Source organism: Talaromyces stipitatus, genomic scaffold (genome assembly GCF_000003125.1).
Source record: "Talaromyces stipitatus ATCC 10500 scf_1105507295523 genomic scaffold, whole genome shotgun sequence".
NCBI lineage: Eukaryota > Fungi > Ascomycota > Eurotiomycetes > Eurotiales > Trichocomaceae > Talaromyces > Talaromyces stipitatus.
This window is the reverse complement of record NW_002990113.1, coordinates 3244997-3268421: the sequence shown is the minus strand read 5'-3', so window position 1 is coordinate 3268421 and position 23425 is coordinate 3244997. Positions and strand designations below refer to the sequence as shown.

The 23425-nt window shown below is 45.6% G+C and overlaps 9 protein-coding genes across 13 annotated transcripts, besides 2 other annotated features; 4 read left to right on the top strand and 5 right to left on the bottom strand.

Annotated features, from left to right (window-relative positions):
- Nucleotides 1-636: 636 nt before the first annotated feature.
- Nucleotides 637-1849, top strand: TSTA_071300 (uncharacterized protein; the record flags this gene model as incomplete). The annotated part of the gene is made up of 6 exons (XM_002341077.1): nt 637-664; nt 772-871; nt 901-1029; nt 1307-1404; nt 1428-1484; nt 1542-1849. 6 exons carry the CDS (start codon nt 637-639, stop codon nt 1847-1849), a joined length of 720 nt encoding a protein of 239 aa, XP_002341118.1.
- A 298-nt stretch (nt 1850-2147) lies between these two features.
- Nucleotides 2148-2869, top strand: TSTA_071290 (uncharacterized protein; the record flags this gene model as incomplete). The annotated part of the gene is made up of 3 exons (XM_002341076.1): nt 2148-2212; nt 2260-2437; nt 2726-2869. 3 exons carry the CDS (start codon nt 2148-2150, stop codon nt 2867-2869), a joined length of 387 nt encoding a protein of 128 aa, XP_002341117.1.
- A 1696-nt stretch (nt 2870-4565) lies between these two features.
- Nucleotides 4566-4587: a sequence feature (AT_rich).
- Nucleotides 4588-5104: 517 nt separating this feature from the next.
- Nucleotides 5105-7061, bottom strand: TSTA_071280 (casein kinase II beta subunit CKB1; the record flags this gene model as incomplete). 2 transcript variants are annotated; one of them, XM_002341075.1, is made up of 2 exons in its annotated part: nt 5105-5652; nt 5725-7061. In XM_002341075.1, 2 exons carry the CDS (start codon nt 6404-6406, stop codon nt 5264-5266), a joined length of 1071 nt encoding a protein of 356 aa, XP_002341116.1. In that variant the 3' UTR covers nt 5105-5263. The 2 variants fall into 2 exon arrangements, with proteins under 2 accessions (XP_002341116.1, XP_002341115.1); XM_002341074.1 differs by having other exon boundaries at nt 5105-6101; nt 6150-6406.
- Nucleotides 6183-6226: a microsatellite.
- Nucleotides 7062-7201: 140 nt separating the features above from the next.
- On the bottom strand, nt 7202-9843 carry TSTA_071270 (fungal specific transcription factor, putative). The gene is made up of 6 exons (XM_002341073.1): nt 9639-9843; nt 9485-9561; nt 9387-9432; nt 8591-9335; nt 8285-8536; nt 7202-8230 (listed from the first exon to the last, which is right to left on the bottom strand). Exons 1-6 carry the CDS (start codon nt 9779-9781, stop codon nt 7277-7279), a joined length of 2217 nt encoding a protein of 738 aa, XP_002341114.1. The 5' UTR covers nt 9782-9843; the 3' UTR covers nt 7202-7276.
- Nucleotides 9844-10038: 195 nt separating this feature from the next.
- Nucleotides 10039-12121, bottom strand: TSTA_071260 (flavin-binding monooxygenase, putative). Its single transcript, XM_002341072.1, has 3 exons — nt 11872-12121; nt 10404-11804; nt 10039-10347 (listed from the first exon to the last, which is right to left on the bottom strand). Exons 1-3 carry the CDS (start codon nt 12078-12080, stop codon nt 10089-10091), a joined length of 1869 nt encoding a protein of 622 aa, XP_002341113.1. The 5' UTR covers nt 12081-12121; the 3' UTR covers nt 10039-10088.
- A 620-nt stretch (nt 12122-12741) lies between these two features.
- Nucleotides 12742-13810, top strand: TSTA_071250 (JmjC domain protein, putative; the record flags this gene model as incomplete). The annotated part of the gene is made up of 2 exons (XM_002341071.1): nt 12742-13743; nt 13790-13810. 2 exons carry the CDS (start codon nt 12742-12744, stop codon nt 13808-13810), a joined length of 1023 nt encoding a protein of 340 aa, XP_002341112.1.
- Nucleotides 13811-13848: 38 nt separating this feature from the next.
- On the bottom strand, nt 13849-16739 carry TSTA_071240 (pH signal transduction protein PalA, putative; the record flags this gene model as incomplete). The annotated part of the gene is made up of 7 exons (XM_002341070.1): nt 13849-14230; nt 14277-14679; nt 14743-15317; nt 15367-16261; nt 16319-16373; nt 16426-16666; nt 16732-16739. 7 exons carry the CDS (start codon nt 16737-16739, stop codon nt 13918-13920), a joined length of 2490 nt encoding a protein of 829 aa, XP_002341111.1. The 3' UTR covers nt 13849-13917.
- Nucleotides 16740-16933: 194 nt separating this feature from the next.
- Nucleotides 16934-19559, bottom strand: TSTA_071230 (mitochondrial carrier protein, putative). Of its 3 annotated transcripts, XM_002341067.1 has the most exons (7): nt 19276-19559; nt 18419-19076; nt 18325-18359; nt 18201-18274; nt 17926-18144; nt 17533-17873; nt 16934-17481 (listed from the first exon to the last, which is right to left on the bottom strand). In XM_002341067.1, the coding sequence occupies exons 2-7, from the start codon at nt 18605-18607 to the stop codon at nt 17275-17277; spliced, it is 1065 nt and encodes a 354-aa protein (XP_002341108.1). In that variant the 5' UTR covers nt 18608-19076; nt 19276-19559; the 3' UTR covers nt 16934-17274. The 3 variants fall into 3 exon arrangements, with proteins under 3 accessions (XP_002341108.1, XP_002341110.1, XP_002341109.1); XM_002341069.1 differs by having other exon boundaries at nt 18419-19559; XM_002341068.1 differs by having other exon boundaries at nt 16934-17873.
- An 893-nt stretch (nt 19560-20452) lies between these two features.
- TSTA_071220 (sterol carrier protein, putative) lies at nt 20453-22457 on the top strand. Of its 2 annotated transcripts, XM_002341066.1 has the most exons (3): nt 20453-21062; nt 21115-22050; nt 22224-22457. In XM_002341066.1, exons 1-2 carry the CDS (start codon nt 20572-20574, stop codon nt 21992-21994), a joined length of 1371 nt encoding a protein of 456 aa, XP_002341107.1. In that variant the 5' UTR covers nt 20453-20571; the 3' UTR covers nt 21995-22050; nt 22224-22457. The 2 variants fall into 2 exon arrangements, with proteins under 2 accessions (XP_002341107.1, XP_002341106.1); XM_002341065.1 differs by having other exon boundaries at nt 21115-22457.
- The last annotated feature ends 968 nt before the right edge of the window (nt 22458-23425 follow it).

Here is a 23425-nt window from a genome sequence, read left to right as displayed (position 1 = left end):
CCCAAGTATTGAATTGCATCTCGGCGTAAACAGACGAACAATAGAAAGCACGATGAAATGTGAAAATCTGATCGCGTAAAAGTATAATACATCCTTCCCTGTATGTACCTGCTGTACTTAGACACTAAATATAGATGGAATTGGGGCCATACGTGGATGATCATTACCTTAGTGTCAGCTCAACATCAGCATCTGAAGGGGAGATCAGAATTAAGTTAGCTGAATCGTGTTGGAATCCACCAGCTGCGGCCTGAAAGTATACAGGCCTTTGAATTGATTTGCGAGCTCTAAACCTACTTGGATGTTAAGGATTCCCATCTCATCATACAGAAATCAACATATTTGATACTTCGCTACACTAGCCTTGTGGGGGGGGGCAGGCAGATAATAGACTCAATTAGGTCTTGGTAACTTTTCCGTGTCAGAACATTCATAGCATCGGTAACTTTAAGAACCACATATTCTCGTTCAAGGAAACAGGGAAATTAGTCTATACAGATATTTAGCTGTTTTCGTGCTCACAAGATATGAGAGAAATTGCTCCGGTTCTAAGGTTTTCCGATGTTGAAGGAGGCCCTGTTTGACCACGCGAATGATATAGCCGTTCTCTTTGAGATTCAATCCATTTTCATCACTATGAGAGCTAAAATCAATCTGAATGCTGGTTTGAGATCTTCTAAATCTACTGCTGCATATAGGTAGAGAACTTACATAGCGATCGCCTCGAAATTGACCATACCTGGAACCTAGATGTCTACTACTCGTGATGAGGACACTCATTTCAACGTTCCAATAAACCCCGCATAATCGGATCATCGAGACACAGAGTCTATAATTTCCTTATCAAAGACTTTCGGCAACAACTCCGAAGGTGCATAGCGCTTCATGACACAATCCTAGCTCTTCGGACAACGCCGACGACGCTGTTAGGGCAATTGCTAGCTATCGGATGTTATTCCTATTGGCTAGAGGATTATTTTGTGGGAGTAAAGCGCGCAGTCATGCCATCAGCGTAATCTGGGCTCATGGGTACGTTCCTATTCTGATGGTGGTTAGGATTCAGTGAAACAAATCTACAGTATTCAAGAATATGTAAGATTGTCTTGATGATCAATTTCGAGTAATCAAATGCACAGAGAAGAAAGGAAACAAGAGCCTTATATCGCTAAAATGGCACCACAAACAGTACCAAAGCTGTCACAATCTTCGAAAATCATCATCGGATCTGGCGTTTGTGATTTATCAATATAAGCATTTCTTTATATGCTCAGATGTATATTTTGTATTCAGAAGTGACATAATGTAGGGTACTATGGCTTTCCAAATCGAGCTACACCGACATCACAGTCTTCGATATGCAACCAGTTGCCGAACACTTTTACAATCCCACTGAAGGCATGGATAGTGCATCTGCTGACCTCAATAAGATTATGCGCCTCAGCTTGGCACAGAAATTGACTATCAACGCCTAGCATTCGAAGCCGGTAAAATATGAAAGGCTTGGAACGAGGAAAGCGTGTCCACTAGTGATTTGCCGAAAGGACTGAAACCTAGTGACAAGTTATGGTATTCATCGGACATGCTTATGATGAGTGCTGTGGAGCAATATGGAGAGTTTGAGCCGAAAGCGCTGGAGAACATGGAAAAGGAAGGATTGCGGGGGATGCAATTCAAGTATGATCATCCTGAGGGTATGTATTTTGTCCATGCAGTGTCTAACACGTCACAAAATATTCAAAGAGCAGAAGTTCATGGCTGGGGAAGAAAAATTGATCCTCTTGGGAAGAAGAGACTCGGTTATAATACTTCTGTCCTAGAACCAGCTGCAGGTTTCGTGGGCGGCCTATAAAGCATGTTATTGGGCATGGAATGTCTGCTGTAAGAATGGAGCCAAGTTTGTTCAGGATCCTGTCAAAGAAAAAGTCTCCAGTCTACTATATATGGGAAACCAAGTCAACGGCGTTAAAACAGCTGATCGTAGGCAGCATTGTGCTGTGTTAGTGATTGTTGCTGCGGGAGGATAGACACCGACATTGATACCGGAGGTCCGAAATCTACATCGAAACAACCGCTGGGATCAATGGCAACAATTTACAATTGACAAAAACTCGACGCATCATTTGGGGTAAAAATACGCACCTGAGAATATGCCAGTCTTAACATGGGGCATGAAAGAAGGCAAAGGTGTCTATGTTACCGATGAAGGAGAAAGGTGTTGTCAAATTCGGGTATAGAGCTACGAAGTATGTTCCTCCCCAGATGGCGTCTGTATAACGAAGGATATCTGCTCAACAGATCAAGTTTTGACAATGCGTTCGCACATGGACAAATTTTGATACCGTACCTGACGGCAAACGGATCTCGGTGCCAAAGACAGCCCACGTCACAGAGAAGACTGAAAGCAACATCCCAAGAAAATTACTTGATGCAATTAAAGGTAACTTTGGTAATTGAATTATGTCAAATTGGGAGACTTACGTGAATTGTTAGAATTCATTGCCATCAACACGCCAGGCCTCCTTCCACTGAGGTTCTCATCAACAAAACTATGCTGGTATACCAACAGCATCGATGACTCATTCTTGATTGACTATGTTTCCAACAGACCCGGATTAGTTGTATGCTCTGGTGGAAGTGGGCGTGGATTCAAGTTTCTGCCCATTATGGGAAGAGACATAGTGCCAATTATAGAAGAGGAGAAAACACAGCCTGTGGCAATCTCTAGCGGTGCAAGGAAGATAAGATTGTAAAACTTGGAACAAAGAGGAGCGGGCTAGAAGAGGGAGAGAGTGGCCCTAGAGTCTTAACAAAACAAGAGATGGCTAGCCCAAGAGACTGGAATGTTGCAAGAGTGGCCTCCAAATTGTGATTTTACTAAATTATACAGGCTTAAAATTTCAGAATGTTTTTATATACGTGTAACTCCGAAATATACGCTATTTTTTAATGCTAGCTAGTACTTGACCGGCTAAAAACAGTGCGACACGTATTTATAGAAGTAATTGTCTGTGACACCTGAAACAAACCTTAAAACGGCTGAATACACCCACATATGCGGGCCTTACCGTAGCGGCATGGTAAACTTTATCTCGTCCAGGACCCACATCTCCCTTTCGATGAAGATTTCCAGTTGTTACAGTACAGCAGAACCTGTAACGAGCAGAGGCCTCTCAGTGCCCAGGTGAATGCCTCTAGAAGTGAGTTTAATCTAGATATAATGGGTATCTTCAATATATTAATCCAGTTTAGTATTAACAAATAGGATGCTCTTCAGTTCCATATTTAAAAAGTCATCCAAGCTGATATAGTGGAGATATGGAGCGGCCTTCCTTTCGTTATAGCCGGGTTCTACTAAATAATATATCTGAGCAGGAGGAGGAGCAGGGAAGGTGATGAAATTTTGTTGTAAGCGAGGCCCTCCATTCTCATCCAATGTGTATAGCTCGTTATCTCTTCGAACTGCGTTGGTACTTGTGACTCGCTTCTATTTAAGTATAATCACCGCTCTAACTTGTCCCTGGCCACCAACTAACCAGAGGTTTATATCCTGCTGAAGTCGGGACCAAGATTGCCTCCATCCAAACTCCACGCCGAGAGACGGCACACGTTGATTTTTTGGTTGAATTAATAAATCCGGCTCCTTTCTAGAGCTTGAATAGAGGTCATCGACAAATGTAATATCTAATAAGAGTTTTAAGTATATAGACGATGAAATGCCAACTTACTTGTACTAACCTTAATGCGTAAAAACTCATCCTCAGGACCTCAGCAGTTGTCGTAAGTCTAGCACCTTTCCACCGGGCTTTCTGTATACCGATCCAGGACTGATGGCAATCGTGAATTTTGGTAGCATATCTCGAATCCAAATAATTGATGTTACGGCATTGTAGTAGTTCTTTCTGTAGAATGAAGAGAAAATGATGAGTGTGGCAAAATCTCAATTGGGGGGGTGGTGGGGGGAACAAGAAGAGAGATATGTTACCTGAAAGTACCTTTAAACCGGTCGTCGATCCAATCTAATACAGTATTGTCCCAAAATGGTGGAGTATTGTTGTAAATGAGTTCTTGATAAGCTGTGAGTGTAGAAATTGCTAGGACGTGTTTGTATAGTTCGTCAGGAGAAGAGAGCTTGTAGCAAGAAAATATTTGCTTCGATGTGGGACTCTCTAAGTTTACCAGCTTACTAAGAGGTATTTTGATTTGCTTTGCCATTTTGATTGCTTCGCGTTCAAATGAGGTGCCTTCCTCCTAGCAAAATTCTGTGTGCACGTAGATACTACTTGAATAGAAGACAGGAAGATTTCAGATAGGGTAAACTGACGGACGAAAGTCAAGTCGTCAGAGTTGACGAAGTTTAAAGGGGAACGATGATGTCTGCCGCTGAATTATGTTGTTTCATAACAGATCCCAAAGCATATCCTTGTACAGTAGAACCTAGCTATAACGAACAGAAGGCTTCTCCAGACCTAAATCAATATGTCCAGAAGTAAGCTTAATACGGAGATGAAGGACACTCTAACTCATAAATTACTTCAGCATTAGCACACAGAGTGCCCTCCACTTTCATATATATATATATATATAAAAGTATTCAAGTTAAGATCAGTATAGTTATGGAGAGGCTTTTGTTATTTTATAAAGCTTACTTCGCGACTAAGTGGATCAAAGGTCATGGACATTGCAGAAACTTGAGATTACATCGACGATGTTGCGATACTAAATACATGCTGACATCCACTACTCATGAATGCTCTCTCTTGACAATGGTCATGTGCGTCAACTCCGTGCCTCGCAGATCTGATATTGCTTTCCTGCTACTCAGTAGACACTTATTGTCTACCCAGGCACTGGAACAATGTATCAAGTAAATATCAAAGCTGGTACAGTGGACAGACCGGGATGATTTCAATGTCAGTCGTTTGTGTTCAAAAGAGACCCATCAACTTTCTTCATGGCAGCGTCCCAAGCCATAATCACCCCATTATCTGGGATCTTGCTGAACCCACTCACGGGATAAGAAAAACTTAAGGCTGGACATACCTGGGCACACCTCATCTTGTAACGATACTTTGTACTACACAATAGAGGGGGGGGGGGAAATGTAGAACTGAAAATAATCCATGCTATGATGAATTTTGATTTATGCAAGAGTAGAAGAGAAAAGATGGAAAAGAAAGACGTAACAAAACATAATCTGACCCCACAGGAACTACAAGACACAGAAAAAGGACATCCATATAAAACGCCACGCCACGCCACATATTTAACCACCTTCCCCGTTCTTAGTTGAAGTTTGATTCACAGTACTAGAAGGTAGATGTCTACGCTTCCTCATGGGTGCTTTCCTCCTCATGCCAATTGCAGATTGTTGAGACGCAGTAGCCGCTGTTGATCCCATTTCCGTATCACCTTCCTCATATCCTCCCTCCTCGTCAGCCCCGTGCGTAGCTTGGTATATCGCTGACTCATCTAGTTCATTTATATCTCGGGGTTTTATGCGTAACCACTGCATTCGTGGGCCGGATTTGGCACGTTCCGATACTCGGAATCCGTAAATGCGAGGTTCATAAATCTTGCCGAATCCTAAACCGGGGGCGAAATTGGACGTCAGTATGCCATTTATTTGAGCGGGTTGATTCGTCGGTGGTTGTTCTGTAGTTGGTGACATGGTCAGCGAAACTGATTTGTGCAAAGAAGAGACGCGCGATCGCTTTGAGGTATTACCGGCAGCTAGCGCAGCAGGTGACAGTATGCTCTCTGCACGATTTCCTCCAACATCTAGCTCGGGAAAGGTCATGAAAAATAAACATCCAAATGTTGTACCAAAGAATGCTCCGTCTACGGATTGAAATCGACTGTTTGGCGGCGTATAGATATCGTAGCAGCTAGGACAGAAGAGTTTGACAGTCTCCTGGCCAGGAGTATCAGTTCGACCAACGGGAAGAACCTTGCATCCGTAGCAATTGACGCGGGGGCAAACTCCAAAATGATGAACTTCATATTTCTCAAGCATTTGCTGAATCCCAGGCCGTGATGTGATGTATCGCTGATGAATTAAACCGTACAGCAGCTCCGCCGAGCTCTCTATCATGCTGAGATCACTAGCCACCCGCATATGCCTTCGATCACCTGCTCGCCGGTAACCTAACGTTTTCTCATCGCCCAATACATCGTCATCATCGTCCTCTTCTTCCTCTTCCTCTTCCTCCTCCTCCTCATCATCCTCAGGTTCAACATCCAGAATCATCTCCAACGCTTCTTTGTACATGGGTACCTGAGATTGTAGGCCCGTCAAGTTGAAGTCGTCCTCAATAAAGTCCTCTGACACCTCCGCGAAGTACTCATGACCCATCAGTGAGCAGAACGATGAGATCCATGACTCCGGGGCTCCATCGGAAGACGACATGTTGAAAGAACCAGAGTCGGACGAGAAGGTGGACGTAGATAACGAGCTCAGGTCCAGCCTTTCAAGGCCTTCGGCCAGTTTTGGGACTGTTTCTCCAGACACGTTGTCGAGGGTTGGGGTGGAGCTAACGAGTATGAAGCCAATTAAATAATTCCTTTTAGGCGACAGGTAACACAAGGTGACGCGAGTATCGTATCTTTGCGAGTATTTTTGCGGATACGTATATTTCGAGTCAATTCTCAATAACTCTGAACGGTGCTAATCGCCAAGGTCAAGGTACGTTATGTTGTTGTCGGTTGTTAGTACACCTCGGAGATCTGGTTCCAGCGCGCCGACACTATAACTCCTGCAGTACCCAAGAGTTCATCTGAACGAACGAGATGATAAGTAGAAACTGTAGCACGAAGGGTAAGAATATGCAAGCAAACGAGTGCTTGCGACTGTCAAGGGTTCGGACGAAATTGAGATAGCGGGGTAAAGGAAAAACGAGAGGGTTTCGTGCCTGTCGATGAGTGTCACAATTCGAGGATGATAGTGTGATGAAAAAAGCACAGGATAAAATCCAATAGATTTTTAACTGTGTAATGACATGGCGACGCAATCGGCGAGTAAAGTGTTGACAGGATAGCCGCGCCAGTCGTATAGCATCGTGTGCGGTTGAGAAGGTTGTCTGTCGGCCAGTTGCTGCAGATGTAATATAGTCACGTGACCGCGATTGCAATCGGTCTCGCTAAGATGATACGATAACGATAAGCCGATAAGATTATATTCAATGTGATCGATAACCACTTTAGGTACTGACGATGAAGTGAATGGTTCATAAGATACATACATCATCATCTTCATACAATACATCGGATTTAAGTGCCATTATATCAGACCGCTCAATATGCGCGAAAACTCAGCATCGCTGCTAAGAACACCTGCTAAGCCCTCGCCAGAGTTCTGCAAATCTCCGTCATTCGAGATAAATCCATTGAGATTATCTGCCCCAAAGGAATTGGATGCCCCCACAGCTTCGAAAAGATTGGTCAATTCATGACTAATCTGTAGGCCGTTCATAGGGCTATTCCCAAGTTCAGACACTGTCGCCATTGTTGGTCCATATACTGAGATGCTTTCCATGGGATGTCCGGCTAAGCCGGCCATTGCAACAGCTGCGCTAGAATGGGGGTCACGAGCATCTGGTCCAGTGCTGCGCCCGAAAACACCGAGTTTCTCCGCAATTTTGCGCAGTCCTTTGATTGAATCCCACAATCTCATGGAGATATAGGAATGAGCGCTGAAGCCGTTGATGAGGTCTAGCGCCAGATAGAATTCGTCGCGCACCTGGCGGCTGAATTCACCAGGAGCATGACAGACAGCAAGGAACAGAACAGCAAGTGCAGCAACCAAAAACCAATTGAAGGTGATCTGTTGCTTCCTGTATATGTCAGATGTTTGATTGAGTCTGGCCAGGACCCGGATGGTATCTCTAGCGATATCAACTACTGTGCGAGCGTGTCCTTGGTTCTCGATAATACTTGATGCTGAGTGCAACACTGGTCTGTAAATAAGGATGCGTAGGTGATTCATTCGGAGGTATAGTATCACCCGCAGTCTCTGCACTCCTCGATTGCCAGAAGTGTCGTTGCCGGGTGAATCTACCGAGAGCTTCATATGTTCCGATATATTCTTGTACCATTGGCAGACCTGATAATCAAGAAATCCAATTTCCTCTCTGTTGACGTCAGCAGAGTCGTTATAACCCACACCAGAGTACCATATTTTCGAACTAAGCCGATCGTATGCAACCATACTCTTGGAATATGGTCTTGTATCATCCTATTATTTGTCAATATAACCCAACATGGTAAGGCCACGGTGAAGGTTCCTTACAGGCTCCGGAAGGCTGGGATCGATGTCACTATCTGGAATTGAAAAAGGCAGGCCTGTGCCGAAACTGAATCTTCGATCGAGGTTATATATTGCCCAGAACAGCCCAGTGACCTCTCTCCAATCGCTTTCATTCGGAAAAGCCTTGATCACTGCATCCCAGCGATGCAGTCCTAATTCAAGACATGCCCGGCCGTTGATACCAGTAATGCGATAACACATCAATTCATTATCTGTGTGAAAATAGTACATTGCCTGACGAAGGTTATTAGTAGTACAAAACATAACATCAAAGAATAGGAAACATACCATGATCGAAAAGAGCTGAATCGACTTGATGTTTGCAGGTTCCAGTGTCTTCACGTAAAACAGTGGCTTCACAGTCTCGAAAAGCTGCCGAGCTAACGTGCTTTGACCTCCTCCTTCAAGAACCAATGTTGTAGCGAGAATCATTTTCAAATTAAGAGAGTCATCATCTTGCAGGCCATCTGGTCCCGGTAATTGAGTTTGGGTGAAGCCAGTCCTCGTCGCTGCTTCCAGAAAGTTGTAAAGAAGATTTGTTTGCGAAATGACTTTTTCAATGTTGAAGAAAGGATACATTAAGCCAATCTCTTCTTCGTACACTCTGCACAAACGAACTGCCTCCTCTCGAGTAATTGCCCATATAGGATCCTTAGTGGGATGCATTGCTGCTAGACGTGTCAAAGCAGTAGGAAGCGATGACTCCTCAGCAGCTGCAGCTAGCTCATCGTGGATTGGATTCTCGGTAGAAGTCAGGCCCATATCACGGAGACTCACTCTGGCTACGCCAAAATTGAAAGCTGAACTGGTCGGGCCATGGAATCGAGGGTGTCTTGCTTGCGGCGGGCTGGCAGGCGAAGGCTGCTCTTGAGAAGTTGAGATAGGCCCGGAGCGAGAGGGTTCAGTAGAATATGAGTCAAAGGGAACCGAGTCGAGCGATGTTTTGAAAGTAGACAATTCGTTCAAACTGGCAAAAAGAGTATTGACCTGGCTCTGGAGAGTATTAATTTGTTCTTTCATTAACCGAAATTCACTCGATTACAGTTAGCACAGTTCATATGGATATCAATGCCAAGGTACCCACTCAGAGTCCTTGAAGTTCCCATTGCAGCAATTGGGTGCATATAGGCCTGTAGATAGAGGGTTAGCTCAGTGCATATCAGTTGGAGCAGATGCACCAACATTCAAGATTGAGATGCCCGCATCGTTGACAAGGCACCTGCCCATTGCACTTAATCTTCCGCCTTTTGCACTCGTTACTGTACATGCAAATTATTAGATGCATTCTTTGAGGGATGGATTAGGGCTTAGGGTATCAGAGACCCCTATAACATACCAGGCAATGGAAATATACCGATTCCGCTTTGCGCGCGTTTGCGTTCCGCTGTCTAGCCCCGGCTTTCTTTTGGCATCCCCATTCGATGACACGCCCGAGGCTTGCGGAGTATTTCCGTTGGGGTTAGGGGACTCGGAAGCCATTTCTTATGTTGTATTGCCTAATCTAGACAGCATTGATGGGAGCGTACACGCCTTTTGAGAGTGCGGAATGGTGAGTTCGCCTGTGTGCCTTACAATTAAGGTCGGGGATTCCGATGCGGGGCGGAAAATCCCCACTTCCGCGCTCCTTCATATTCCTCGTTTAGTCACTTACTTGAACTACATCTATTGTCATGCAGAGCAAAGAGTTGATTCTCTGCATATTTATATATTGAAAACTCATTTATATTTAGTAATATTACCGATATTACTACTGTTAATTCATACTACACTATCTTGAAGGAGCAAGTCAAGACGCTATGCTATGCAACAGACGACCTGCAGATACCAACACCTTCGAAAATACTTGAGTTATAGTCATTTTGACAGTCTGCACTCCCGACGGATTCCTTCTTCCCCAGAAGTAGATTGTTACCGCTAAAACCAGTGCAATGCTACGACGCAAGGCCTTCCTTCTTCGTTGTTTCAAACCTTCGGTGGTTAGCTTACTTTCCCAGTGTTTCCAAACTGGGAACATGCATCGCAGGCCGTAGTCAATTTGGGAGAAGCTGCAAGATTGCAATTAGCAATAAGCTCACATATCGTAAAGGTCCACTATACTCACGGATATGAGGTTGAGTTCCAGCCTCTGTCATTTGTGTACCAACTGGTACAGCTACCGTTGTTGAACGGGGTTTTCTTCAATTCGTCCTGGACTTTATTGGCCCATTCCAACTCGGCTTTTTCTTTTATTTCCCAAGTACTCACGGTACCTTTGAGAATCGGCGTGACCAGTCTCATAGTGTAAGAGATGGCGTTTTCGCTTCCGAGGATAACACTGGTGTGGCCGGTAGTGGTATTGGGTCCGAATAGCATGAAGAAATTGGGAAATTTGTCCATTGCAATTCCGAGATATGCCTGCGGACCGCCCCTCTCTTTCCAAACATCATGGATGCTCCGGCCGCCTCGACCGATCATACTAATAGGGTGCAGATATTCATTTGTTCGATACCCATTTGCCAATATCAGGATATCCGCAGGAAGCTGGACTTCACCTTCATCGGCGTCATGTTTATTCTGAGCGTTGCGAGGATAAGTTGGCGCGCCAAGTGTGACACTATGAGCGTTAACGCTCTTGAGTCGGCGAGAAGTCAAATTTACGTTTGGACGATGCAAGCTTCTCAACCAGTCGCTACCAATGATCCGCCTCTTGCACCCGAGATCATAGTCTGGAGTCAGCATATCCAAATACTTGGCTGGAGCCGTCTTTTTCAAGAAACGACGGTATTTTTCTTCCTCTCCTTTTCGATACTTTCTGGAATAGTTTGTATTTGAGAATATCAAGAAGAACTCATGCTCAAGCAGAAAGAAGACCAACGATCGATAGGCTCGTTGAAATCCCGGTATGTACTGGAAATACCATGACAGTTGCTGTAGGGTCTCGTCTGTCAGCTGTTTACCGTCATCGTCCGGTTTGATCCACGGCGCGGTCCTCAGGAGTTGTGTGACCGACTTGGCGCCGTAGTCACTCGACGATAAACTGACAACAACCTGAGCAGCACTAGCCCCGGTGCCAACAACAACCACATCCTTTCCCTTTACGTCGATATCCTCATCCCACCTTGCGGTGTGAGTGAGTTCACCTTCAAATATGTCAAATCCCGGGACGTTTTTCGGTATCTCCTGCGGTTCTACCAAGCCTCCGACGGCACTGATGACGATCTTTGCCCGTATCTTTTCAGTTGCGAGATAGACACTTTGAGGGACCTCGGTAGCTGCTTTATCACGTCTTTCGGCCTCTGACCAGTCGCCTGTTCCGGGCGCGAGATGGGTTATACATATCTCCCACTCTTCTTCGTCCTCCAACCATCTCATTTCCGTCACCTCTGTATGAAACTGGAGCTTGTCGACGATTTCGTACTTGGCACACACATCGGCGAGATACGCTGCAATCTCCCTTCCGGAGGGGAACATCGATGTCCATTTGGGATTTTGTGCGAAAGAGAAGGAATATAGGATTGCCGGTCTGTGGGAAGTCAGTCACATCAGTCTGTTGCGAAAAGATTTCATCTGCAAAGGGGGGGGAGACAAACATATCGCAAGCAACCCCGGGGTATCTATTACTCCACCAGGTACCGCCTATTCCAGATCTCCTCTCAAATATGCGGAACTGATCAAAATTCAGCTGTTGTTTGAGCTGACATCCCATGGCAATTCCAGATTCCCCGGCACCTATAATAGCGACAGGGTAGTAAGTATACCCATGTCTGTCGTATGTACTATGAGTACGTATAGAGGCCATGTCTATCTTTTCTTCTTGCTTGTTTTGACAATAGAAATGGTGCTAACAAAGGATCGACTCATGTGAACTACTGATACTAGGGTTATTTTATATGTTACTGACAAGAGCCACTAAGGTTATCAGCGAGTTGACCCCGCATCCTTCCTGAGGACAGCCGGGTGATCTGATGCAGAACCGAGGATGCATTCGGGATATGCTGTGTGAGGAGGAGAACTTAGGCAGTCTCATGTACATGCGGTACAACCTTGATTTATCGGGGAAGCACGTCTTGCATAATTGTGGGCTTAATTGAGACTGTCCTCGGCAGTTATTGCATGACATATTACCTGGATATCTGTAAGATATCAATCCCTGACTTCACGGGAAGATACTGTCCAAGACAATCGATCTAGTTCGTACAAAGTATACGTATATCCATACCCCTGAAGGATCTATGTTCATGTCAGCACCTTATGCGTAGTACGTAAAACGTAGCGCGCTTCTCCGCACTCGTCCAGGCTCCCCTAAGTACGGAGTATCGCGCTTAGATAAAGACGATCCAGACCCACATTCCCCCGGGGTGACAACCTTTCCGAAGTGGGAACAATCCTCAACTTTCAAGCCATCTTTTTTGGTTTCCGAAGCCCGAGCGCCGAACATCAACTCATGCAACCCCTCAATAATGAGACCAATACGAATATACAGACTGTCAAGCAAGAGAGTCAAACATAGCCGGGATACTCACTCACGAATAAGCACTCATTTCAGGAATTTTCATCACAGCACTAATCTACCATCCATCAAATGGATACCTCCCAACACCATCCCGGACGAAAACGACATCAACCATTTCCGGCAGCATTACTTCCAGGTTGAGAAACCAGTCGTAATTCGTGCGGCTAAATTTGTGCGTGAAGATTTACCAGGGTATAAGAAATGGTTTACCGCCGGGGGAAAGGAAGACGATAATAGCCACCTTCAATTGAATTATAAATATCTATCCCGATTTGGGGATGCAGTTGTTCCGCTTGAGATGACTACTACAACATCGTCTTCGAACGGAGAGGATAATGGAGAAGTTCAATTCCAACGCATAAACGCGCCATTGTCAATGTTTCTAGAATGGATGCAATTAAGCGCCCAACACGAAACTCCAGCAGCAGCGACCAAAACACAAATCTACCTCGCTCAAGCTTACATATCCGACCTCCCAAATCTACTTTCCCAAGACTTCTCCCCACCTCCGCGGCTAGTTACAGAAACAGGTCGAAACGATATATACGCCGCAAACCTCTGGATAGGTGCTTCACCGACATATACACCATTACATCGAGACCCTAATCCGAATTTATTTGTGCATTTAGCTGGATTGAAGCGCGCGCGGATGCTGAATCCGGGGGATGGGAGGGGTGTTTTCGTCGATGTGAGGAGCCGAGTGGAGAATGAACATAGGCTTGAGAGTAGTGGGAGTTCGTCAATTAGAGGAGAGGAGATGATGATGGGGGTTGAGAGGAGATTGCTTGAGGATATTATCTGGCAGCAGCATTCTAAAGAGTCTTCGACTCAGTCGGATGGCAACGGAATGGTTGGATATGATGTTCTGCTCGAACGAGGGGATGCACTGTTTATCCCTAAAGGGTGGTGGCATAGTCTCAAGGGTGTGGGGAAGGGGAATACAGCTTCGGTATGTTCTTTCCCCCTTTTTTTGTGAATGAGTACTAATTATTTAGGTTAATTGGTGGTTTAGGTGATGCAAGCACATCGGGAGACCAGGTCCCTACTGAGATTCTACATATGTACGATTATAATTCTGTACACGTATATCCTATTTGTGTAATATATACAACATCAAAAACCACTACGAAAACCTCATCCCCTTACTAGAATCCCAAGTCCCAGCTTGCGGATCCCCGGTATTCCGCTGTCGACCCGGCTGCGTAGTCCCAGGAGCAGGTAACGGTCCTCCAAACCTTATACCCATCTCCGGAGACCAGATACCACCTGTAGTTGCGACGGGTGGTGGTAGAGCTGCATTTGCTCTTGTAGGTTGTGGTGCGGTAAGGGGTTGTTGTGCCGGAGGTTGATGCTGAGGTGGTTGTTGTGGTTGAGATTTGATAGGATGGTGAGATGATATATTCAGTGCTGCCATAGCTGCAGCATTGGTGATGTCACTGTTCATGTTAGTTGTGTTCAATGAAAAGTAAGAAGGCGACATACCTTTCCAATTGACTAGCCTCCATCCTACGTTCGTGCACAAACGACTTGCAATCATCTTTGAACCGGCTGACAATCTTGGCCAAATCATTATAAAATTTTCTTCCAACTTCAATATTCCCAATGAGCTCCTTGTACTTTGCATAACCGTTCTCGAGTTCTTGTAGCGCCCTTTCGCGTTCTTTACTAGATGTGTCACCCCGGCGAGCACGGATGAAATTGTTGTTTGCTTCGCGGACTTGAGTTTCGAGTTGTACTTGTTCATTTCGTTCTTGGGCGACCATGTCCAGGTCTGAATCGTATAGGTGAAGATGATCTTCAAACAGATTCTCAAACTGGCTTGCTTCGATGGGTTGCATGGGGAATTCTCGCTCAAGGCGAGCAGTTTCTTTGAGTAGAGCGGGATCTATACATCAAGTCAGTAAGTCAACTTTGTCCTTATTCGCTAGGGGATCCAATCCAAACTTACTGATATCATCCGCGCGAGCCTTCTCCTTCAATACTTGAATCCGACGCTTCCGCCGATTCTCAAGTCTGATCACTTCATTCAAACAACTCCTTAATCTACTAGACTCCCTCTCTAAGTCTGGCGTAATCGCAGCTCGACGACTACTAGGAACGTACGACTCCAAATCCCGATTGGTACCGGTCAAAATCCGGAGAATCTTTTCAGTATCTCGCAATTTACCCCGAATCAGATCATCAGTGCTCTGGGCGGAAGAGAAATAGCCGTTGATGTCCGACGCTGTTTGGTAGACTTTTTGTCCGGCGATGACAGATGAGTCTCTGGTCCACCGGTCTGTGCCGTACTTTGCGCGAGCCTTGTCGTCTTCTTCCTTTTCGGCTGCTAGCAGGTCGACACCTTCAGTGTACAATGCTTTATCGTTGTTCTTGACTTGGGCCGTGTCTTCAAGCGACCGATGCAGACGATTGAGACCATCTTGTTGACGGAGCTCTTCCGCATGAGACACAAGAGTCGGCGGTAGTCCTAGCGGTTTCTCCAAAGCTTGTAGTGAGCCTGGCAGATTGAGCGATTGCAACAGTCTAGAAATAGTCAGCATACGAAATCCTCACAGTGGCGGACGGAACTCACTCTCGCAGTTTATCTGTCATCGACTCCAATTCCCCAATAATCGTCTCATTAACCAGCCGATCCCGTCGATCAGAGTATATACTAGCTGCAATATGAACCGCATACGGCACCAACTTGGCAAGTAGCGGCTGCCCAAGCGGACCATTCTCGCCAAGCATAGAAATAGCATCAGTAACCTGCGTCGGCGCTTTCGCAGACACCATAACCGCACGGTCAATAGGTTTCAATTCCGATTTTGGCGGCACCGGCATAAGATAGATAAGATCATTATCCTTTTCGGCTCGCTTGAGATCTTCCGTCACTCGAGTTCTCAACCCATTCAAATCACCCAGTACAATCCGATTGATCCATTTAGACTCCTTGAGAGCATCATTGACACATTTCAGGCTATCCCTTAGCCGCGCAACTTCTTCACCGTATTTCCTCTTATCCAAACAATCGAGAGACTGTCGATATTGCGCCGCAGCTGCGAAATGATGATGTTTAGCAGACATGTGATGTATCCAATCCGTACTGATCGCATTCGACTTGACCGCGTAATCACCAGCATCCGCATAAAAATCACACACTTGTGCCGCTAATCGCGCTATAGAGGCATCTTTGAGTCCATCCTTGACGGCTTTTTGCCAGAAACATTCCTGCGCTTGCGCTAAGAGGAGTTCTTCTAGACTTTGTAGCGTCATTTCATCCATGTCTTCTGGCGGTGAGGCGCGGAGGTCGGGTATGATGTCTTTTCGGAGGTGGGTGATAACGCCAGCGCTTTGTGAGAAGTAGTTGCATGCTTGTTTGAGGCCGTCTGACGTTGTCCTATTCAGGGAGTAGGCGAGTTGCGAGTACAGCGCGGCAAGGTTGAATAGCACGTTGGCGAGTTCGAATCGTAAATTATTCTGCACGACTTTCCATCATTTCCTATCAGTAAAACATCCGAGAACGCGACCTGAGAAAGACTTACTTGGTCGAGACGTATTAAACCCAAAAGCAGGATACCACGAAAAATCCACCCCAACCTACACCCCGTTCAGACATTTGCCATGTCAAAAATAAAGCGGATATACACACATCAACAGGAAACTTCCCACCCAACCACTTCAGCTGCGCCGCATAAGTAACCAATCGACTAACTCCGCTAACATGCGGTTCCTGCACATTCACAGCCTCGGAGCGCAGTCTATCGAGAATAAGCAGATCATCTGCGAACATATCCGGTCGTTGGTCATATTTGGAAGAAATGTATTGCGTAATTGCGTCTGAGAGGGAAACGGTGAGGGTGCGCCGGAAGGGCAGTTGGAGGATGTTGCCTCTAGAGGTGGAGTTTGTGTAAGTATGTAGGGACGAGTTTCTTTGTACGGAAGGTTTCAAACTCACGATGTCATGGTATGTACAGTTTCGTATCATGAACAAAAGGATCAAGGCCGAAAGTAAGCTTAGGTTCTAAAGTGAAAGGATGAATTTTTTCGGGTGAGTGTATTTCCACTATTTATGGAGGATTGACCTGGCAACAGACAAAAGCGGGATGACGTCGCTCCACTTATTTATCTGATCGAACCTCACTACAGAAGAACGTCAAGACGACAGCAATAATTCATAATTTCATACTCATTTCTGTGGATTTACATTCCAGCTTGATGTTTTCCAATCAAGTGCAATCCAATTGACCTTCCAGCGTCGGCCAAGCGATCGCATCACATGTGAAGGAGTAAATGATACAAAAGTTCATATAATAAACATACAGAACCCAAATAGGGTCTTGTGTATGTACAGAAACATCGTGATACACATACTTATCTGTGTAAAAATTCTTGAAAACGATAATAGATGGAATCGATGTTACCCTAGTCTTCCACCTCTTGATATTCAATATTTCAATGGTTCGTTGATGGTTCAATGACTTCGTTGATCAGAAATCATTCACGTCTCAAGATTGTTGATTTGAGTCTTGGTATATTCGAAGAGACTGAAAAGGATCATGTTCTGAAAACTGGTCCTCATCAGAGAAACAGACAGACCCTTGTACATGCTGGATCTCGACACGGCTATTGAGGCTTCGCCAATTTCCTTTGTTCTGCCAAGTAAGATGCTCTGAGCACGCGTCTTTCGTGTGTCGAGAGAGTAAGTCTGATTGCGTCAGCCGTGAGAACTCAATTTCGGCATTGCAGCTAAACTTACAACTAGCCAAGGTATTGTTCCGCACAGTGCACCTGCCACCATCGGAGGACCAAAGGGAGTTTGCGCTGGTTTGCCCATTTCCTTGGCAATAAGCTGCTTGACAGTCTCATATATTCCAAAGTACAGTCCCGTTCCAATGGTATCGCGGATAGCATGGAGATGATACCCGGTATATAGGCCACGGAAACCATGGCGACTGATAATCTCCTTAAAAGCCTGGATAGTACCCAAGCGCGGTAATGAGCGTACCCGAGGATCTCGAACGGCATCTGGCGAGGCTTGAGATCGGTACGACATTAATACCGATGTTTGCACGACATTTTTGGCTAATTCAAAGGGGCCTGAGAATTGGTCAGCACATCCTTCCTGTTTGCATATTCCACGACCACTCACATGCAAATGGGGATGCAGCGAGACCTGCGCACATCCCAGCCACGGTGAATGTAGTAATCGTCGAGAAACTAGGATTACTGCCAGTTTGATTGTAATAAACCAAAGGATTGACACCGGTAACACGTTCAAACTCGTCAGAAATGCGATATTTCACGGTTTGATATGTACTGAAGCTGACGACCCGTACGAAAGTGACACTCATAAGAGGGGGAAGAAAGCCTGTACTAGTCAGTAGGAGCGCCATCTACCTCCAAAGAAAAAAAAGTCGAGCCTACCAGCAGTGTAACCACGGAATCCTTCCGTACGCCATATGTATTTCGCACATTCTTTGAGATTTCGGAAATTATGACTATGCAAGTTAGTGTTTAGCGTAACGACACATTCATGACTCAAACGTACGTTTGCATCCGAGTCTTTAAATTTTCCAGAGGTGTCTATATGAATGTCAGTAATGACCAGTGGCAGTTATTGACCATCCGCATTGGATACGCACCACAGCCAATGTGGCACAAATCGTCGAGGTAGCAGAGGCCACTTGAGTCCGATATCTCTTCAACATACGATTCCGCTTCTTCGTGTCGAAAATCCATGGGTTCGACGTCGACATTGCGGTGGCAGATGCAGCGCGAGTGGAACCGGTTGAGGAAAGACGAACGTGACCGGAACTGTCGTTCATAGTCATACCTGGCAATTGAACTCAGGCCATATGACTCTCCGACAAGGACACCAAATGGCAAGACGAATGAAACGATTGCGTTATCACTTCCTGTAATCGAGTTGGTTAAAATGTATGGGTGGGCTGGGGAACCCGATGGAACGCAAAGCGGTCTCTCAGGGGTCGAGATGACCGTTCGGCGTCCCACAGTCGTTTCTTGAGAAAGCTGCGAAAACCCACGTCGTTATGGGAATTCTTTGAAAGGTTGGTGCCTTCTTAAGAAGACGCAAAGACGTAGGACAATTGGCGCACTTGTCGTTAGCAGTCCGCACTGGTTGAATAACTGACGAAGGGTTCTGAAGCCGGCGCTTGAATAGATCAACGGCGCCGACGTGTTCGAGTTATGTAAACTTGTACGCAATCGAATACGTTGTCGAGACTCGAGAATGGAATTGAAAGGTGGTGGAGCTGCGGAAGCTAGACGGTAATTTGTCGGCTATCCGAGTAATCAGTGATTGCAATGAACTTTGAGAACATGAATTGTGATGAATGATCGCACACAACGACCAGGGTTATGTCTCCGGACGATGGTTCAACCGGCAATGGTACAGTGGTAGGTAGAACAAATCTAGCCAAATGGAGGGGATAGTTGTGTTGTAAGCTCGCCGCAGGTGGCGGCTGCAGATGGAGCGTACCTCGTGTGGGGTGAGCCGTTGCCGTTGTATGGATTGATCTTCGATCGTAGCTCTCTGTGCACGCAAAGAATGCGATAGAGAGTAGCGAAGGTGAGATTGGGTTAAATCAGCTTTCCACAATAACAACAATTGATGCTACCAGAAGTAAATATCGTGAAAGCGGAAGTTGTTCCTCAGAGATCGGAGCTGAGTGCACCGCGATCGACCGCTCGGAGAGGACTAGTGCAATTATGTAAGCGTATCGGAGGACAAATGACGTCGTCGAGATGGATCGTTCTTTGCGTGTAGAAAAGAACTCTCCCAGGGGTAGAAGGTTCACTATATAAAGGCAGATCTAGCTGGGATATGAACCCTCATGCGATGCAAAACCGAATCGACCTGATCCGAGTGAGCTCTGCTTCATATTAGCTGTCCACTGTCATGACATCGGCCCGAGGCGCCAGACCGAGTTCCCGATATTCGGCACTTGTTGAGTATAAAGATTCAATTATATCGTACGATCATTCTGTAACACTTCATCTTCGGTGTGCACTGAAACCAGATACGTACTATCTGTGTTTTTCAGGTCTCTTCAGGTCTACAGTCACCCTTTGTGGCACGTATCGGTCAGTCATCTGTCGCGTGCCCAAGCGCAAGACTCGTTTACACATGCAGTTTGGGCTTCCGGCTCCTCGGGATTGATTTTTTACTCTTACTCGATCAAAACACCCAGTGCTGCATAAATTGAAGTGGTTTTAAGGCCGTTTCTATTCTGATTTCCTCTGATTCTAGGCGGTCGAGACTACTCCGAGTGATCATATTGGATCGGAACAAACAAGCTTTCATTGTAACACAACATCAATGATTCAATCGCTCATCTCAAATATGAGATAAGAATTCCAGAAGGTAAGCAAGTCCTTAAGTGATCACATAGGATGCTCGGTCACCAAGACAGCATTTAATGATAGATACTTATTCGAAAACGGATCCTCGGCATTTTTCGCTGAAACCGAATCATGCTGCTGATCTTCACACAACAAGAGTATTATTGATGTATCTTATTGGAGGTAGAAAAGTGATGCCTGAAATATCAGGGGTGGACCTCGGTCCAAGCTTCCCCGCAAAACCCAAACTGGCTAGGGTATTTCTCTTGAATAATCAATAAATGAACAGCTACGGAGTACTTTATGAGGAAATAGAATAAATACAGTCCTCAACCCTATCCCGCACTCTCATCATATCGTATATTTCAGTCAGTTCAGAAGATATATTCCATTGCAAGATACCATCATTCCGAGGCTCGAGAGAATTCGCAGCATGGGTAAACAAAGCCAACCCGCCTACGTCCTTGGGGTGGGCATGACCAAATTCATCAAGCCCAGAGGCAAAGTCGACTATCATGAGATGGGCTTCGAGGCCGGCGTCAAGGCCATGCTTGACGCCCACGTCACTTACGACGACGTCGAGCAAGGAGTAGCATGTTACGTCTACGGAGACAGCACATGTGGCCAGCGAGTGTTTTACCAGTTCGGTCTGACTAAGATCCCCATTTACAATGTCAACAATAACTGTGCTACCGGCTCATCTGGTCTTGCTCTCGGTCGCACTATTGTATCTCACGGCGCAGCGGATTGTGTTCTTGTCGTGGGCTTTGAGAAGATGAGTCCCGGAAGTTTGCAGTCGTACTTTAATGACCGAGAGAATCCGACTGGTCTGTTCGGAATGATGATGGCGGAGACTCGTGGTGTTACCAACGCACCTGGTGCAGCTCAGATGTTTGGCAATGCCGGCCGGGAATATATGGAGAAGTACGCTTCCCTTTTCACGACTCAGAGTTAATGAGAAGCTAACACTATGAAGCTACGGAGCAAAGGCAGAAGACTTTGCCGAAATCGCTCGTATAAACCATGAACACTCCAAGCGCAACCCATACTCACAGTTCCAGGATGAATACACACTCGACCAAATCCTCAAAGCCCCCATGATCTTTGAGCCGCTTACCAAACTTCAATGCTGCCCAACTTCAGACGGTGCTGCTGCTGCTGTCATTGTCTCACAGGCCTTCCTTGATGCTCGCCCACACTTGAAGTCGCAGGCTATTCTGATCGCTGGTCAGACGATGGCTACTGATGATGTCTCCGTATATGACCGCAGCGCTATCGATTTGATGGGCTTCCAGATGAGTCGCCATGCGGCTCGCACAGCTCTAGCAGAGGCAAAAGTGAACGTCAAGGATGTCAAAGTGTGCGAATTACACGACTGTTTCTCAGCCAACGAGATGATCACCATTGACGCACTCGAACTCTGCGAGCCTGGAAAAGCACATGAAATGGTGCGCAAAGGCGATATTACCTACGGCGGACACATGGTTATCAACCCTTCTGGAGGACTTATTTCCAAGGGTCACCCTCTCGGAGCTACAGGCCTCGCTCAATGCGCCGAGCTCGTCTGGCACTTGCGTGGCTGGGCCAATAACCGTTTGGTTATGGGCACTTCAGCCGCCCTTCAACACAATCTAGGTCTGGGCGGAGCTGTCGTAGTGACTGTCTATAAACGCGCTGACGGCAAAGAAGCCACCCCTGTGTCGGATCAAGAAGTTGGCAAAGTCACAGGACTTGGGTACAACCCTGCTGTTTCGGCCAAGGGCTTTACGGCAGAACAGGCCAAGTCTGTTTTGAGTAAGAGTGTTAGCGATTATGCTCAGGGCGATGTGCAGGAAAAGGTTCTTGCTCGATTTTAGTTTGTTTGCAGTTGTCCGACCGTCAAATGCACAGAACAGAGTCTTGCTGCTTTAAGGTTAGTTGTTAACAAATAATCTGATTATATAATGTACCCCACCCACTCAACTGACTTACCAACAAATTTTCCTCCCTCTCCTTCTCTCCTTCTCCTTTCTTCTTCATCTCATATACATATCAAGGTCTTCATACCCTTGTAGCTGAGTTTTCACGTCTCATCTACAAATTTAGAATGTTTAGACCGAGACTGAAGAAACATGCTTGTTCTAATCCCGACGATCTTTACGAATCGCTATTTCTGCACTGTGCGGCGGCCGGGTTCGCTTATAGCATACATATCTATCCTTTACTGATTCTTTCTCTTTAATGATGGAGGTTGATCTTCACAGATGGGTTTTACTTATTTATGGTGGTTTTGATACTAATCCTGATAGGAAGAATATAATCTCAATTTTGCTTTCCTTGTTTGCCCGTCCGGACTCGAAACATTCCATTGCGCAATATTATCACACACAAATTGGCATGATCGACTTCTGCCCCATTGCCCTCCAAACATCCCCATACTCAACAATCTATCCCATACAAACGGCATATTCGAAGTCTCGTCCGTCCATACCCCAATGACGGAGGAGGTCAAAATTATTGCCAATAGCATGTTATCTTTTGATTTTGGGTTTAGAGTATCATACTTGACCAAAACATCTTCACTCGTGTTGCGTTGGTCTTTGTTTATATGGGGCTTTACGTGTCAATAGAGGGAGGTACATTTCCGATTTTTATTTACATAAGCGTAATTTGAATGGAATATTTGTTTATGGATCTATAGATATTCGTATGTTGCTCTAGACTTTGAGGGAGAATGTCAATAGCACCTTGGGAAGGAGGAATGTTTCGCTTACCAGATGCAAGGGATGATTCTTTCCTTGGTCCACAAGCATGAGCCCTACGTATGAGTGGTATGTGTACAAGCATCAAAAGCTTGATCATAATGGATATTCAAGCTTTGATCGTCATTTCGTCCCGTTTCAGCTTTATATCTACAATCTTTTCCCCGGAGATAGCAGGTTTCTTGATGTTTATACTCAGGGGGGAAAAGTTAGGAAGCGCTTGAGGATCATTCCTTTTGGAGACGGATTAAAATCTACAACTGTATACGTGCCAATTGTCCTAGTCTACCTTGAACTGACAGAGTGCGTCCTGACTATTGTCTGAATGTACTTAAACCAAAGCTACGTACGCAGGTATGTTGATCAATAACTCCAGGAGGATCCCTAGCTACCTAGATACATAGTATAGCACATATCACGGTCTTTGCCAAAGGGATATTGTACCTTGTAATCGTAAATCAGACCACCAATAAAGAAATTGTAAGGTATGGCAGATTGGAACGTATTAAAGGGAATGCGATGCTCATCCCAGATCAAATCTCTCTT

What these genes read in the sequence shown, in the direction of transcription:
- TSTA_071260 (XM_002341072.1), bottom strand. Translation starts at nt 12,080, where the DNA reads ATGGCCTCTATACGTACTCATAGTACATACGACAGACATGGGTATACT. An exon ending in CCCGGGGTTGCTTGCGATAT is followed by an intron (nt 11,805 to 11,871) that starts GTTTGTCTCCCC and finishes GACTTCCCACAG; the next exon opens with ACCGGCAATCCTATATTCCT. An exon ending in TGGAACTCAACCTCATATCC is followed by an intron (nt 10,348 to 10,403) that starts GTGAGTATAGTG and finishes GCAATCTTGCAG; the next exon opens with CTTCTCCCAAATTGACTACG.
- TSTA_071270 (XM_002341073.1), bottom strand. Translation starts at nt 9,781, where the DNA reads ATGGCTTCCGAGTCCCCTAACCCCAACGGAAATACTCCGCAAGCCTCG. An exon ending in GGGAACTTCAAGGACTCTGA is followed by an intron (nt 9,336 to 9,386) that starts GTGGGTACCTTG and finishes ACTGTAATCGAG; the next exon opens with TGAATTTCGGTTAATGAAAG. An exon ending in TTCAGCTCTTTTCGATCATG is followed by an intron (nt 8,537 to 8,590) that starts GTATGTTTCCTA and finishes AACCTTCGTCAG; the next exon opens with GCAATGTACTATTTTCACAC.
- TSTA_071230 (XM_002341069.1), bottom strand. Translation starts at nt 18,607, where the DNA reads ATGACTATGAACGACAGTTCCGGTCACGTTCGTCTTTCCTCAACCGGT. An exon ending in ATTCCGTGGTTACACTGCTG is followed by an intron (nt 18,145 to 18,200) that starts GTAGGCTCGACT and finishes TGACTAGTACAG; the next exon opens with GCTTTCTTCCCCCTCTTATG. An exon ending in CGCTGCATCCCCATTTGCAT is followed by an intron (nt 17,874 to 17,925) that starts GTGAGTGGTCGT and finishes ACCAATTCTCAG; the next exon opens with GCCCCTTTGAATTAGCCAAA.
- TSTA_071220 (XM_002341066.1), top strand. Translation starts at nt 20,572, where the DNA reads ATGGGTAAACAAAGCCAACCCGCCTACGTCCTTGGGGTGGGCATGACC. An exon ending in GGCCGGGAATATATGGAGAA is followed by an intron (nt 21,063 to 21,114) that starts GTACGCTTCCCT and finishes AACACTATGAAG; the next exon opens with CTACGGAGCAAAGGCAGAAG.